At 42.9% G+C, this 17,191-nt stretch overlaps 1 protein-coding gene across 3 annotated transcripts in view; it reads left to right on the top strand.

The window, feature by feature from the left end:
- The window catches only part of NTRK1 (neurotrophic receptor tyrosine kinase 1), a 541,605-nt gene that overhangs the window by 414,729 nt on the left and 109,685 nt on the right, over nt 1-17,191 (top strand). For all 3 annotated transcript variants that reach the window (XM_078669330.1, XM_078669329.1, XM_078669331.1), the window contains 2 exons: nt 668-822; nt 6,251-6,393. In XM_078669330.1, the coding sequence (XP_078525456.1) occupies nt 668-822; nt 6,251-6,393 (298 nt within the window). The remainder of the gene's footprint in view (nt 1-667; nt 823-6,250; nt 6,394-17,191) is intronic.

The raw sequence follows: 17,191 nt of genomic DNA, 5'->3' as shown, positions 1-17,191 counted from the left end.
TTTTCAAGAGAAAAAAGCTCTAAGACGCATTTTCAGAAGTATATCACACTTTTGGCTACAAAAACATTCCCCAGAGCTTTTTTTGCATAAAATGTCTTGTACTGGTAAGAAACTTTCCATCTTCGCAAAGGTGGGAATTCTCTGGCAAAATCTACACTTTGAACAGCCCTGGAATGCTCTGAAATGCACTTACTGGGTAATTCTTACTGATGTGTGAGGTGAAAGGAATTCTGGAACTTTAGAATGGATAATGGACTGAGGCCTACAATCGAGACGTCTGCAAAACACATTTGTCTTTTCCCATTTTAAATTGTTATGCTGAACCACATCTCCCAATTTTCTATATCAGTGCGCTGCCTTCTGGTGACATACATTATGCAGAGATATTTAGAAGTCCATTGTTAATGTATTGTTTTCCAGGAGATGGCACAGAATTGGGTGTCACACTATCACCAGTAATTTAGCCCTAGTATCCCTTCACCACATCCTTCTCCAGCAGTACTCGGGTATCTGAGAGGTTCCTGACTGCATCAGGGACCAAAAGGTTGATCTCATTAGGAGTAAACGCTAGCCATTTAACAGAATCTGCATGTCTCAATACAAAAGTCATCAATCAATTACAAATATCACTGTGCAACTAACTACTCGTGCTTACCTCTACTTTAAGGATTCTCACTGGGAACCAGTTCCATTGCTCGTGCGAGGTGCGCTGGCTTCAGCTCTGGCAGGAGAGTGAGCGGGCAGATCTCGGGAACCAAACCCTGACCTGCTGGGTGGACCAAGAGGAGATTCTGCTGGAGGCTATGAGGATCCCTAACTGTGGTATGTGCACATCTGACATTATGAACATGTACATATGCTGCTGAAGGACCTGTGCATTTGAAGCTAGTAAGAAACAGTTTGCAATATTGGATATCTGCTTTTCGTTTGATTATATCATTTTGAACTGAGGAACATTGCTAATGTAATATTAAAACTGAAAGCAATCATTGAACAGTCAAAGCGGTAAATATCCTATTCCATGTCTTTGTTACAATGCAGTCCGCTACCCTGAATTTTTTACTCCTCAAAAGTTTTTACAACTCAGGGCTTTACACCGCAAATTATTACTAGGCATTCCCCATTACAATGCCCCGGCGGTGTTAGAATAGTAAATTGCGTTGTAATGGACAATGCTTTGTAATGGAATGCATTGTAAAGCCCTGCGTTGTAAAAGATTTTGGAAGGAGTAAAAAATGTGTGGTAGTGACACTCGTTGCAAACGCGTGCAGTGTAAAGAGAAATATTCGTCAAAGCACCACTCACCCATTTATCTCTTAATTGTTCCATCCATCCATGCAGTCATGCAATCCACCCACTCAGGCACCCAAAAACCCATCCATCTATAAATCCATCCATGCATCATTCCAGCCATCATATACGCTCCCATCCATCCATCCATCATCCATTCATTCATTCATCCACCCAATCTTCCTCTTCTTTCCTCACTATATGCACTTTAAAGATAACATTTATCTCAAGCCATATGTTCCAACGTTGTGCTTCATCTTCCAGACAAAATATAAACACCAAATATTCCCAAGACAACCAAGAACTCTATACTCTCTCCTAAACATCCTACCCATTGTCTAAGATACAATATCTCACCAAGAATCCTTACATCCGATATCCCTGATGCTAAATTTTGATCCATTCTATGCACCACTTCTCTTCAATGCACCACTAAGCCACATTTTATCACAGACATCATATATCCTCAACCTAACCACGCCTCCATAACTTAATTTCTGACATCTGTCTCTTGCTCATCTATCCATTTATCCCATTATCTATTCCCAAGGCACCATATTCAAACATGCTTTAATCGCACAACCCTGTCATCCCAAAACAAAATATTCACTCCTCAAACCATGGGAGAAAGGATATGGGGTAACAGCCATAGCATCCTACTTTGGAGCTGGGGAAAAAACGTAATCTTTCCATTCTCATGGGAAATTAACATGTCATTGTGTAATGTAACGGATACTCATGTAAAGCTCTCCAATTCTTCGAATTGAATTTAAACTTTGTAAAACTGCAAATAATTAAATAAATCTGTCCATAACAACCTACCCATCCACTACGTCATTTATCTCTATCACACGTTGGATAATGAAGCCAACTTTCGATCTCACACTGTATACCCCAACCAAGTCATCCATCCTTCATGCTATCTACCTTAAAGGTATATCCTCACCCCCAAAACACCATTCATTCCCATGCACCATATATAACCAAAACACCTTTATATCCACAACACTATTTATCCTTGCGACGCACTAATTTGTAGATTACTTACTTATGCCAACTAGCCCTCCTGCCATATAGGCCATCAACCAGGACTCCCCAGTCACCTTTGTCCTGGGCTTTTCTTTCAATTTGACTCCAGGTGAAACCCATCTCCTTGCAGTCAGCCTGCAGGCCTTGGCACCAGGGTTTTCTTGGCCTTCCTCTTTTCCTTTTCCCTTGTGGGATCCAAGTCAGGTGTTGCCTGGTGGTGTTGGATGTGAGCTTGCTGAGGCAGTGACTCATCCAGCCCTAGTGTCTTTTCATGAATTCTTTAAGAGCGGGAATTTGGAAAATCTGCTGCCATAGGTCGTTGTTGCTGATGGTGTTTGGCCAGCGGATTTGGAAGATTTTCCTCAGGGAGATTATGATGAAGGTCTGGTGGTGGCCACTGTTGCCCTCCAAGTTTCTGCTCCGTACAGAAGGACCGATTTTACTTTGGTGTTAAAACACCTGATCTTGGTTTGCAGCATTAATTCTTTGGAGTACAGATCTTCTTTAGCCGATTGAAGGCAGCCCTTGTTTTGATGATTCTTACCTTGACTTCAGTGTCTGTGCCACCCAGCTCGTCTATGACACTGCCCAGGTAGGTGAAAGCCTCAACGTCTTCCAGTGCATTGCCTGCAAGTGCAACTGCAGTTGTGCTGGTAGTGTTATCCTTCAGGATCTTGGATTTCTCCCTGTGAATATGGAGGCCAAGTTGTGCTGACGTGGCTGCCACCTTGTTGGTCTTCTCTTGCTTCTGCAGATGGGTATGGGAGGTTAAGACCAGGTCACCTGCAGAGTCCAGGTCAGTGAGTTGAATCCAAGGTGTTCAATGTATCCCATTTCTTCTCCTTGCTGTGGATATTTTCAAGATACAATTTAAGGCCAGCAGGAAGAGAAAAGGCGAGAGCTTACGACCCTGGAGGACCCTGGAGGACTCCGGTCCTCACTTAGAAGACTTCTGTGAATAGTCCTCCATGGACTATCATGTAATTTACTCATAAGAGTTACTGCTATTTCGTACAAGTTTATCTGCCACACCATAGTGGTGGAGGAGTTTCCAAAAGGGTCTCTCAGTCAATGCTGTCTAATGCCTTTTTATAGTCAAGTAAGTTGACATAAAGGGGGGAGTTCCATTCCATCAACTGCTCAATGATGATGTGCAGTTTTGCAATCTGGTCTCTACAGGATATATCTTGATGGAAGCCAGCTTTCTGATCTTGCAACTGAGCGTCAACTCGTTCATTCCTTCTGTTGAGGATGCCTCTGTCGAACACTTTGCCTGGGGTTGATGGAAGAGTTATCACTCTGTATTTTGCAGTTACTCAGGTCACCTTTCTGGAGATCTTAATGAGATATCCCTCCTTCCAGGTTGACACCACCTTTTCCTTTTCCCAGATCCTTCCAAACAAGGGGTAGAGCATGTCTACTGATGTTTCAAGGCCTGCCATCCGTAGATCTTCAGTGATGTTGTTGGGTCCTGCTGCATTCCCATTTCTCAGATGTTGGATGACTTGCTGTATTTCTTCCTTGGTTGGTCTGTTGCAGTGGATTGGCAAGTCCTTGTCAGCTGGCTGAATGTCTGGTGGAGACAGCGGCATGGGCTGGTTGAACAGTTCTTCTAAGTACTCCTGTCATCTTTGTTGCTGGCCTACATTACCCATGATTGTCTTCCGAGCTTTGTCTTTAATAGGTCTTTCTGGCTAGCTGTATCTGCCAGAGAGTTTCCTTGTTGTGTTGTAGAGTTCTTTCAAGTTTACATGGCTTCCATGGCTTCTGTAGCAAGACCATTAATGAATCTTTGCTTGTTTGCTCTTAAGCTTCTCTTTGCTTCCTTGTTGGTTTGGGTGTATTCGCCTTGAGGTTTTGCTTTTTTTGGTCTTGTTCAGCTGGTGTTGACTACAGCTTCCGTTTCCTGTCTCTCTTGGAATTTGCAGAGGGTCTCGGTGGAGATCCTTTCTTTATGCTGGTGTTCTTGGCACCCAGTACCTCCTGGCAGGCTGATTTCGTGTTTCTTTGATCTTTTCCCACTGACTTTCTACTGGATCTCGGTTCTGCTATAGTTCTTGAAGGACTTGAAACTTGTTACTGAGGGTGACTGAGAATTCACTCCATTTCTGTGCATCTTTGAGGAGGTTTGTGTTATATCAATGGTGTTGGTTAGTTGGCTCTATCCATGCTTTCTTCAGCTGTAGCTTTAGCGAGGCCACAACAAGATGATGGTCCGACGTCACGTCCACTCCTCTTGTCGCTCTCACATCCTGCAGGGACCCCCAGAACTTCTTGGCAATGCAGACATGGTCTATAGGATTCTCTGTTGCATGGTCTGGTGATACCCATATTGCCTTGTGTATTCTTTTGTGTGGGAATACACTACTGCCTATCACCAAACTGTGCACAGAGAGCTGTGAGCCTTTCACCATTCTCGCTCATGTCGTCAATGCTATGGTTGGCCATGACTTCTTCGTACCAAGTATTGTCACTTCAAGTCTTGGCATTGAGGTCCCCATCAGTGTGGTGATGTCTCTTCTAAAGCATTTCTCTAAAATTGACTGGATTCTGTTGTAAAATTGTTCTTTTTCATCTACTTTATTGTCATTGTTAGGTGCATATTGCTGGATAATATTCATGTTGATCCTCTTTTTCTTTGTGCAGAAGGTCGCTGTGATGATTCTGGGACCATGTACTGCCAATCCAATCAGAGCTCTGCTTTCTGCTAATGATAGCATCAGTGCTACTCCCTGACTATATGGGGCCTTTTCTTCCTCATGTCCAGAATACAGCAGCATTCCTGCTAGATACAGTCTTTTCTGTCGGTACTGTGTCCATCTGATCTCGTTAAGCAGAGCAAGGTTTTATTTTTTCATCTCTGCAGCCGTTTGGGCTGCCTTGCTTGTCTCGTACATGGTCCTCACATTCTATATAAAGATGGTGATGGTCTTGGTCGAAAGCAAGTGGATCAGTTTTGTGGCTTCCAGGGATCTCTGGAATTTCACCACAGTGCATCATAGCTCTTCGTGAAGGAGGTTCCTCCCTCCACAAGGCAAGATGTCTTTTGGTTGATGTTTCTGTAGCTAGGATTTTTTACATGGTGGGGTAGCCAACCCCATGCATAATCCTCCTCCTTTTGCAGTTGGGCTTCGGACCAGCCATGGCAAAGTTGATAATCTATATACTATCTACTACTAACTGCCATCGTGCAACTCTCACAAACCATCATTCAACATTCCATCAACAATGCACAGCCCACCCTTTCCTTCAAGCCCACCCTATCTATCCATCACCTGAACACCCTCTATCCATAAGCTTTCCATCCATCAAGCTCGACAACATGTTCCTTTGACAAATTAGAATGTGATATAGCGCTTTGTAATTCTCAAGTTATCTTCCATCCATAATTGCACTTCTCACTTTCCAGCGTACTATCAAACAATCAATCTGCTCAAGCACACTCACACTAGGCTTGGGCAAAATTTGGGTAATTTATAAAATTTACGTACTGCAACATTTGTAAAATGTCTTGAAAGAATTTAATTAAGCAATTTTACTTGTAGTTTTCCCACTGGATACTGGTTCAAGCAGAAAATATCTTGCTGCAAGACATTTCCTGCTTGACTCACTGTCTTGGAGCTATCTCATTTGACTTTTTTGATGGAATTATGACCGTATGTAATTTTCACAACATTTCATGAAAAATAATTATGCAATTTCGTCCACACATTCCTCAAACATCCTTGTCTGAACTTTGTGCCAACTAGTCCAATCATAAACCAACAATTAGCAAGTTCCACACAACCACCAGCAACTGACTCTCTCTTTTTCTGCAGTTCCAGTTTTAATAATAATGTCTTATTAAGCAATTATTCAAAACCTCAAACTTTGCAAATGTGGACTTATTAAATATTTATATCAAAATGTAATTACTTTTCCTCCCCATTAGAGGTCCCTGATGTTGTTGTCACTCATGAAAATCTCACATTGCTTGAGGGGGAGAATGTGACTCTGACATGTACTGTTGAGGGACACCCCCCTCCCACTGCAGACTGGCTAATTCCAGATGTGGACGTTTATTCATCTATTGAGGTAAGATGGCATTGAGCAAAGGTGGTCTAAAGGCTCCATGGCAGAATGGCTTAATTTTAAGTATGATTAAGAATTGGTGACAAACGAGGGTCTGGAAACCACTGAAGGAGATCGAAGTTCAAGACCTACAGATGGGTTTATGGCAACCATTTTGGATGTGCAATACCTTGCTGACTGATGCAGAAAGTGTTATCCTGTGTGCATGCAATCACTGTATGTTTGGTCAGTAGCAATGACCAATGTTCATTAGAGGAAAATATATTATTAGAGGAGAGAAACTTGGATAAGAGCCTTCAATTCAATTTTATAAGATGCCTTAAGAAAATAAATTATTGGATGTTTCTTATTGAGCCTTATTCACATCTTGCAACTTCCATTCAGTGACCTGATTGTTTAAGGGACCAGGGAGGTAAGGAAGCTGTGGTATAGAAGTCAAGTGACAAGTCAAAGGAAACATACATCATTATCAGTACAACATTCTCTTCTTTGTTGCAGTCACATACCAATGTAACAAATCAATTTCTCAGCAATAATATAAATAAACAAGAGGCGTCCAAAGCTGGACTACACTAACTTTACCAAATTCTGGTTCTGTCATTAACCAGGGATCAATTGGTCCTCTCAACCAATAAATGAGAGCCATATAAACAATGCTTCAAAAGATTTACATTTTTCAATGTATTTCTTTTTTTAATTAAAGACAACATTGGATTAAAGTAGCAATATCTGTCACCTGCTCCATCTAAGTTTGTCAGGAATTCACGAAAGGTTTCTTGGCAGAGGTAAATGGATGTACTGCTGTGGATTTCTTTACCACAAGTGCACAGAATTCCGCAGTAGTACATCCAACACATGGTGTGCTGAGTGGATGTTACCAGGCTTAATTAACCTTATAGACTTGTAAATGCTTTCAAACTGAATTCCGACAATTTCCCACTTGAAAATGGTCAGAAATGTACTCCCAACAAGGAATGTCGTAAGGGAAGTGGAACGGATCATTAGGATGTGCTGGGGTTTAGAGGATGGACTTTCTGCATATAAAAAAAAGGTTGCTTTTGCACATTGGCTACCCCTCCCACTGTGTAGAATTGAACGCAATGTGCATTCCAAGAAAGTAGGAATAGCCAGCCTTAAAAAAGTAACATGACAAGTGCAGTAGTACACCTGTTACCATGCATCTGATGGAGCTTCACAGGAAAAGACTAGATCACCGCCTGTACTTCTACATTTTTATTTGTTGAAATGTGCCACAGTTTTTTATAGATTTCTAAAACCCAAGGACTTAGAATACAAAACTGAGGGATTCAGCACACCACATTTTCCCGTATAATTTAAGAAAAATACTACATCTAGACATCTCACCCTAAAATATTGGGCACAGTCTTTTGAGGCACAAGAAGGGGATGGACCTAGTGAGTATAAATGTATCTAATGGGGTGCCTATATCTTCCGCCATCATATAAATAGTCTTGATATAGAAGTTGATTAAGATCGAATCAGGCCTCAACTCATCTGTGTCTTCCATTAACAAATAGACTATCAAGTGATTGCGAAAAGGCGACCACATTATATACATGTATGTTCAGACATCTCACATCAAAACTTTATTAATTACTTTCCCCTTATCGATCTAGATCCTTGTTCCCCTTCATGAAAAATGAAGTAAACCATGTAGGGCGCAGTGTATCAAACAGATACACCAGCATTTCAGACAGCCTATCGGACTGCATGTTGTTGTCTTGCATGTGATATGATTCTCTACATTTATGCAAGTCAGTAGATATATTTGAACAAAAAAGTGATATGAGAAAAACAACAAAACTTCTTCATGGCTTCAGACCTCTTAGCCACTGATACAAATATCTGTCAATAAGGAAAATAAGTGTTATAATAAAAAATAGCAAGCAACATGAGCAAGGTAAAATGGCAAAAACACATAAGAAGAATTGAAAAACAAGTTCAAAGTGGTGAAGGATTGAGGGAAAGGATAGTCAGGGAAGGCCTGCAAAATATTGGATAAAGAAAAGGTTAAACATTGATATAAAAACTCATCTCTTTAAGTCGAGCCTGGACAGCGCATGCACTGCTCTGCGGGGCATGCTGTATTTGGGTATGGACTTGAAGCTCCGCTCACTCTCTGCCCATATTTTTCATTGGCTCGTGTCATTGTCCTTTGTAAATGCTGGCTTCTGATTTGTTAATAGGCTTGTTAGTCCCTCCTTACTACCGCCTTGTCTTCATTTGTAACCTCCCATGAGAAATGACCCTTTTACTTCGGTTGTTACACTGTGTGTCTGATTTTGGGCCATATGTATCATGCAAATTCGCAATCGCAAAGGCCGAAATTCGCAGAATTTGCTAAATGGAATGTATGAAGCAAAACTGGTGCAAAATAAGGAATCGCAAAATTTGCGATTCCTTATTTTGCAATTGCATTTAAGGAATCCAAAATTTGGCGATTCCTTAAATGCAATGTGTGTAGCAAAAAAAATTAGCAAAATGCCCTTAAGGAATCGCAAATTACCACCAACTTCTAGTTGGTGGTAAGATGCGAATTCCTTGAAAAATGCACATTTTTGCATTTTTCAAAGTGCCTTGTGATGCACATACATGCCCTTAGAGCATGTATGTGTGCCACATGTGCACCCATGCATATTTCAGGGGTGCAACAGGGTGTCCTTTGGACACCCCTGCACCCTTGAAATTATTCTCAATTTGCGATTAGCAAATTGAGAATAACTTCCCATTCATTCCTATGGGCCTCCTGGCCCATAGAAATGAATGGGAAAGTAATGCTTAATAGCGATTCAAAATTTGCTAATCGCAATTAAGGAATTCCAAGGAATCGCAAAAAAAATGCGATTTTGTACATACATACCCATTTGCGATTCTCAAATAGCGATTTCTTAAAAATCACTATTTGAGAATCGCAAATGGGATTCTTGACACATATGGCCCTATGTCGCTTAGCACTATTTTCTTTAATACATTTCTCCTGCTGCAGGCGTGACATACTTTCCTGCAACTTTCATCGTACCATGCATACTTTCACTTTCCAAGCAGTCCAAGACATTGGCAGACCGAGCTCTCGCATTTGCAAGAGTTTGAGCTATTGACATTGTAAATGACAATGCCTTTTATTTATGTGTTGATTATTAAAACAGATAAATAAAAAGCATTGTTATTTACCATGCCAATAGCTTCATGCGAGACCTATTGAAAATGCAAGACCTAAATGCTTGTTTTAAAAATGTTATTGGAAAATAATGTGCTTCTCTAGGTCAATTCCATTCCACAGCTTAACTTTAGGATAAGTAATGCTATGTGCTCTGCATTTTTCAAGCCTGTTGCTCATCTTTGTACGGCTTGCCTTGCAAAAGTTTGCACTTAATGAATATTGTGATTAAAAACTGATAAAATAAAAGGTTAATCAAATCACTTCACACCCAGTTTTTTCATTTATTTTCGGGAACTCACAAAGATCATGTCTACATGAAGCAGCACATGGCCAGGGAAGTTGTAAATGTAATTGTCAGTTAGATGTACTCTCACTCCACAAAAGTAGAAGCCTTAGATTATCACCACAATGGACAAGTAAACTATACAATGATGGTGAAAACAAAGAGAAAACCAAATGATAGAAAGACTGATAGAATTACTCAAAACTGCAAGACTATGGTTTTAAATAACATGGCTTCACACGTATGAGGCACTGTCAGAAAAACAAAAGATGGGTTTCCTTCATAATAGGACTAAGTAAATATAACTTGTAAAGTTCACATTGAATTTGGCAAAAAAACACATCTTTTTAGGCACCATTTGTGTCAATGGTTGCGGGCACTGGGCACCTCATTACTGGGGACCGAGGGGACATATTTTCAACATCAAAGTTCAACCTAGAGCAAGACAGAGAAAGACATAGAACGGAGAAAGGAGGAGGAAGAGAAGAATATGAAAAGACAGAAAGATAGGAAGGTGGGTGAAAGAGAATCTGCAACAATGACATAAAGATACTGGAAATCTTGAGTCATGTTTCAGAAAGGTGCAATATTAAAAGTAGTAGACTCTCATGATGGGTTTGTAAGTGCAATGTTTTTAGTGAAAAAGGACAAGGGATGGCGCCCAGTTATAAACTTAAGAGATTTGAACAAATACTGGGGTTATCACCACTTCAAGATGGAGGGAAGTAATCTTCTATGGGATACTCTACAGGAAAAAGACAGGTTAGTAAAGCTAGACCTAAAGGATGCATATTTCATGATCCCTATGGCAGATAGTTCACATAAATACCTCTGGTTCAGGTGGGGAGGAGCGGTTTACCAATTCTGTTGTCTTCCCTTTGGGCTTTCCTCTGCTCTGTGGTGTTTTACCAATGGTCTGAGATCCTTGGTGGCCTTCTTGAGGGAGGGAGCAATTTGGCTGAAAATATATTTAGACAGCATTCTGTAGATGAGTCACGTAAAGACAGAACTACTGGTTCGGCTAGGTGTAACAAACAAACTCTTAGAGAGCCTGGGTTTCATTATCAGCTTGGAGAACTCAGTACTTTTTACCACGTCAGTCCTTGGAGTTTCTAGGTTTTCTGGAGGATACTCTACAAGACACTTTCCAAACAAGAATGTCCAACTTTCCTTCTATCACCTGCTGTTCCCCATCTGGGCCTATCAGTAAAACCTGATGTACTGGTATAAGATGGAGATCCTACAATGCAAGTTCCTTCACCACTGGGAACCAAACTTGTGAGGTCCAAAAGGGGGTGACCAGCACTATCATGCACCTCTCTTTTTAAACCTTCCAGAGTACCCCCTGGATCATGGCAAATGGAGAAAAGGCATAAGCCTTTCCCAATTTCCAGTCCTGAACAAACTCATCTACATCCAGAGCTTCTGGGTCCAGTCTCTAATTGAAAAAAATTGACACCTGAAGTGTGAGCCTGCTGGCAAATAGATCTAAATGTAACAGGCCCCAAACTTCTTGATCTTTCTTGAAAATCTCCGGGTACAACTGGCAATTGCTGAAATCCCATAGAAGAAGAGAATTCCAATCTGTGCTCAGATTCTGCTCACCTGGAATGTGACCGCTGTCAGAAAAATTTTGTGTTTCCAACAGAAATTCCAAAGGTCCCTCGCTAGTGCTTTGACCTCGAACCTCCCAGGTGATTGATATGGGAGACTGCTGAGTCATTGTCCATGCGACTCAGGAGCGTGCTGTTTGACAAATAGTCAAGTCAAGTCAGAGACTCTTGTATAGCGCACAAATCACCGCTAGGTCTCATGGCACTTGCAGAGTCTCCAGCAGCCTAGACCAGGTCCTGATTACATAATTATTGGTCAAACAGCCAGGTCTTCAGTTCTTTATGAAAACCCTGGTAGTCTGCCATAGAATGGAGGTGGGTTGGTAGGTTGTTCCAAAGGATGGGAGCAAGGAAGGAAAACGATAGACCCCCACTACGTGACGTACGGACACGAAAGGGCGTGAGCAAAGATTTTGGACTAGATCTTAGTGTTCTGCTAGGCTGATACTTTGTTAGTTTTTTCACTAGATAGCCAGGACCAGTACCATATATACTTTTATGGGTGAGGCACAAGATTTTAAAATGACCTCTCTTCCTAACTGGAAGCCAGTGAGGAGACTGCAGACTTGGGGCAGAGGGAGCTCTAGATGGAAGATTTAAGATCAATCTAGCTGTCGTATTTTGCAAAACTTGCAATTTGGAGAAGAGGTCTTCGTTTAGGGAAGCCAACAAGGCATTCCCATAATCCAAACGGCTCACAATTAAGCCTTGGATCAGTGGCTTCCTGGCTTCGATGGGTAGCCATTAAAGAAATGTACGCAGCTTCCTCAAAAGCCCTTAACAAGTGCCCAGCACAATATTAACATGATTTTTCATCAATAACTTGTTATCAATTGTTATTCCTAAGTTGCAGACTACTTGTTTAGGGAACGGGCAGGGGCCTAATGCCAGAGCCCACCTTGCTGCTAGACCAATACTCCTCGGCCCTGCCAAACAGAATGATCTTGGTTTTACTGCCATTCAGCTGCAGTTTGTTTATGCCCATCCAGTTATTGATATGAGTCAGGCAGTTTTTAAACTGGACCATTGTGTCAGCAGGGTCGGGACCAAAAGTGATCAGCAGCTGAGTGTCATCGGCATATGACACGGCCTCAAACCTGTATGACCTGATTATCCTGGCCAGGGGAGTTACATAAAGATTAAAAAGCATCGGGCTCAGGATGGAACCCTAAGGAACTCCGATGCTTACTGGTCTGCTACAAGCTGCCATGGTATCTATATGTACAGTAGTGGATCGTTCTTTTAAATCAGCCCAGAGCTTTCCCTTGGACTCCCATCTCCCAGAGCCGTTGTTCTAAAATGTCATGGGAGATGGTGTTGAAAGCACCGGACAGGTCCAGAATAACCAGCATAGCTGATTCTCTTTTATCTAGAGCAAATGAACTTTGAAACTCCGTACACCATTCAGCCCTCCCATCAATTTCAAGCAAATTATGTGTAATGAACTTTCTAGACTTGAGCAGCATCCCCCTGTTTCTAGGTTGTTCCCCAGCCCAGAGAACTGGCATCTGTCTCTAATATATACTCTGCCACATTCCCAAAATTTGCTTTGCCGTTCAAACACTCTAGACCGTTCAACCACCATTCCCTGTCCGAACGAGCCTTTTGAAACAAACCTATCGAAACCGCATACCAAAGACCCGTGCGTTAAATATCTGGCTTTAATCTTTGGAGGGAGCTGGCATGCAGGGGCCCTGCCAAAATAGTATGTATCAAAGAGGACAGTGGTCCTCGCTAAATCTCTGAGCAGAGCACTTGCCAAAACGGTGTGGTGTGAGTGCCAGGCCGCACCTCTTTCACACAGGTCTGTTGAGCTGTGTGAGTTCCTGTAACTTGTACGAGTGGCTACCAAAATCCCCACAATCTCTCAGAATAGCGCCAATGACAAAAAAAAAATTAAGGGGGAAACATCCTGGGCGAGGTGCTATGTCTCCTCCCCCAGGATGGACAGGGGGAAGCATCAAAGGCATACCATATCTGAGAGCTTCTCCAGACCATTTGCCGTACCCAGCAACTGGCCCCCCACCCGTTATAACCCCACTCTGGCGGGAAGACTGGCGGGAAAAACTACGTCAGGAAGGAGGGTGTGCCAACCTTTACCCCTCAGGTGGAGGAGGCGAGGTGAAGCACGACCCCGGGCTCCGGCCATCTTGTAGATGGGGAGCCCTGCCCAATCCCAGCTAGGCTCCTTCCCCCCCTCTCACAGGAGAGGAGCAGGCTAGGGGATAACCTCACCCCAGGTCAGAGACCCATTGGTCCCTGCCCTTGCCCTACCTGTAACGCCCCTAATTTAGTATTTAGGGGCTCCCTGAACCTTCCTTCCTCAGATCCCGATAGTAAAAGAAGAAAGAAGATCAAGAAGAAGAAGACCCGCCGCGCGCTTCTAACAACAGGACAACAACAACTGACTTGGCCCCCTGCCCTACCGGCCTGTTGATCCTAGAACCTGCTCCTGCCTAATCCCGGCGACCTCCACGGACAGCAACCTTGGGACACCCAGAGGACCTGCCTGCCTTGACCCTCTCGAAGATTGGGACTCCCATCAGCAGAGGCTCTTCTGCAACAACCCACCTGGTGCTCACCAGGAAGCTCCGGACCAGCCCACTCTGCACCAGCCGAGCCCGGGACGGGCCAACCCGAACCAAGACCACAAGGACGTCCCCCCGGCGACTGGGACCCGAAGTCCAGTGCCCAAAGACCCTCCTCGACGAACCAGCCGACGCCTGCAGACTCAGAACCAAGGGCCACCCTAACCGTGACCAGCCGAGGGTAAGCTTTTCCGACCACCAAAGACACCCCTGCACCCGGTGCCCCGCAGCCCCCTGTGCCACCCTTTGGGGTACCTACACCTGTGCTCCATCATCCCAACTTACCTCTCGTAGTGCTGGTTGCCCCTGGAGAGTCACCGTCCCCGAGCCTGCAGCCTTTGTTCCTTTTTCAAGATCCTCATTGGATAACTTTGAGCGCCCGACGGCTCAAAAGCACCCTGCACCCAGCCGCCCGAGTGCCGCTGGCTGTGATCCCTTGGCCTTATCCTACTTCCCCCCTTTCCCTGAGCAAGTGACCAGGAGCCCAGCTCCCAGAGCTGCGTGGCCTGCTAGCCAGCAGCCACCAACCGAAGGCCCCCTTTCCCTCATTGGATAACATTGGACCTACCTACCTCTGCACCCAGCCGCCCCTGTGTCTCTGGGACTGAACTAACTGTACTCACCTGACCCTGGGGGACCCCGGAGTCTATGCCCAGAACCCTAACTTCACCAACCAAGTACTCACCTGGAAACCGGTAATTCACTTACCTGCCATTGGATAACATTGACCCATTTTGACTCGAAAATTTTCTGTGTGAAGTTTTGAAAACTGAAAATATTCCTATAAAATCAGCCTAAGTCTGAATTCGAAAGTACTCACCTGTGATCAGGAGAGAAGCCAGTGCTGTACCGTTCAGCCCAGTACTGTACTGCAAAAGTAATCCCTAGCGGTTTTACTAGTAACCTGAATTTTCTCCATAGGAACCCATTGTCTGCTTTTCTATGAAATTTCTTCTGTCTTCTTTTGAAAACTGCAAATGTTCTTTAAAAATCATACGAAATACTGAAACGCAATTACCTACCTGTTTTGAGTTAATCCCCCAGTACTGGCCCTAGGAGACTAGTGCTGGGTTACAAAAGTAGCGCGATCGTACTTTACCTGCAACCTGAATTTCCTCCCATTGAATAACATTGTCAGGAGTACATTGAAAAGTTTCTAAGTGTGAACTTTTAAAAACAGCTTTATATTCATGAAAATTCAGCACAATAACTAAAACGTTTTTGCTAATCTGGTTTCAGCTTAGGCCCCAGGACTGAATCTAAGATCTAGTCCTGGACCTACCAAAGTAATCCATAAAGTAATCAACTGTACTTACCTGTGAAAACCCATTGAGCTCAATGCTAAAGTGTGTTTCAGAGCTGTGTTGCTTACTAGTTATCCTGTAATTATTGTGTGCACAAACATTATCACTCCTCTGCAAAGTATTTACATGAGAGTACTCATAACTTGAAAAGTATATTTTTATAACTGTTGGTTCTAAAAATAAAACAACTATATCTGAGGATATAATAACAATTGGCCTGGAGTTCAGTTCTTGAGTGTGTGAAACCTTTTTCTGACGGAGTGTGGACAATAAATGCTTTACACTGTCCTCTGGTACTGCCTTACTGCTCGACCAAGCTACCACTTTGGAGAGTAAGGTCAGTTCTGACTTTAACCTCTGCTATACCTTTGGGGATTGTGGACTCTGTACACACTGTACTTCATTATTGTCCAGTATATACAGAGCCACTTTCTCACAGATGCCTGAAACAGAAATAAGATATTACTCCATACATTGGAATAGCTCCATCAACATCTATGTTTTTAAACAACATACGTAGCACCAACAGCCATATATAAGAATGTTTAAAAACACTAAGCAAATATTCAGGAGAAAAAAAGTAGTAGTTATCTGTAGGAGGGAACAGCTAATGAAAGGGGGAGATTGTTTTTGCCACGACTATATATGCTGTACCATGATTCCAGAATGGAATATTTTAGTTTATTATGTATGTTTGTTCTTTAAAGGTCTGTATGGTGGGCCAGCAATAAAGGTCTGCCTTTGCCATTCCAACACTCAAGGCTGTTCAACAAAAATTCCAGGTCTGAACAAGACTCTAGAGGCAAACCTATTGAAGCCGGATAACAAAGACCTTTGTGTAAACCAACTGTCTTTAATCTCTGGAGGGCCCTGCAATGCAACGGGGCAAATACATCTCACTTTCTTACTTTCTTTATCTTTTTCTGAGGCAAAAGAAGCTGGGACTTTAGAGTATCCACTTGAAAACCAAAAACCTCCAAGGACAGACTTGGTACCAGTACTGATTTCACTGCGTTGATAATGAAACCCATTCTCTCTAAGAGTTCCTTTCGTACACACAGCTGAACCAGTAGTTCTGTTTTTACTTAACTCATCAACAGACAGTAGTCCAAATATCATCGGCAGTCCAAGCAGGTAAGGGCGGTGGGGCGGGGGGATGTCGACAGACGACGGAATAGAATGTATTTATTTATTTAATTTCCCCTATTCCATTGTCTGTTGACTTCCCCACCATCCTGCCTTGCCCCACCACCCCACCGTGCTTACCTGCACCAACAATTGCTGCCAATTATATTATCAGCCAAATTCCTCCCTGACCTCAAGAATGACACCATGGGTCGTAGAACCTTGGTAAAACACCACGTAGCTGTGGAAAGCCCAAAGTGAAGACAACAGAACTGTTGAACCACTCCTCTCCATCTGAACCAGAGGTAATTCTGGGAACTTTCTGCCATGGAGATTGTGAAATACACATCCTTTAAGCTTAGCTTTACTAACCAGTCTTTTTCCTGTAGGGTATCCCATAGAAGAGAGATTCCCTCCTTCTTGTGTCGATAGATAAGTATTTGTTCAGGTCTCTTAAGTTTATAGCTATGTGTCACCCCTTATCCTTCTTTTTCTCCAGAAAAATCACACATACAAACCCAACATGCCAAAAATATTATCAGCCAAAATCCTCTCTTCCTCAAGAAAGCCACCATGGGTCTTAGAACCTTGGTAGAACACCACAGAGCAGAGGAAAGTCCAAAGTTAAGACAACAGAATTGGTAAACCACTCCTCTCCATCTGAACCAGATGTATTTCTGTGAACTATCTACCATAGGGATTGTGAA

Source organism: Lissotriton helveticus, chromosome 12 (assembly GCF_964261635.1).
Source record: "Lissotriton helveticus chromosome 12, aLisHel1.1, whole genome shotgun sequence".
Taxonomy (NCBI): Eukaryota; Metazoa; Chordata; class Amphibia; order Caudata; family Salamandridae; genus Lissotriton; species Lissotriton helveticus.
Note: the sequence above shows the minus strand (reverse complement) of the source record. Positions and strands in the feature narration are given on the sequence as shown.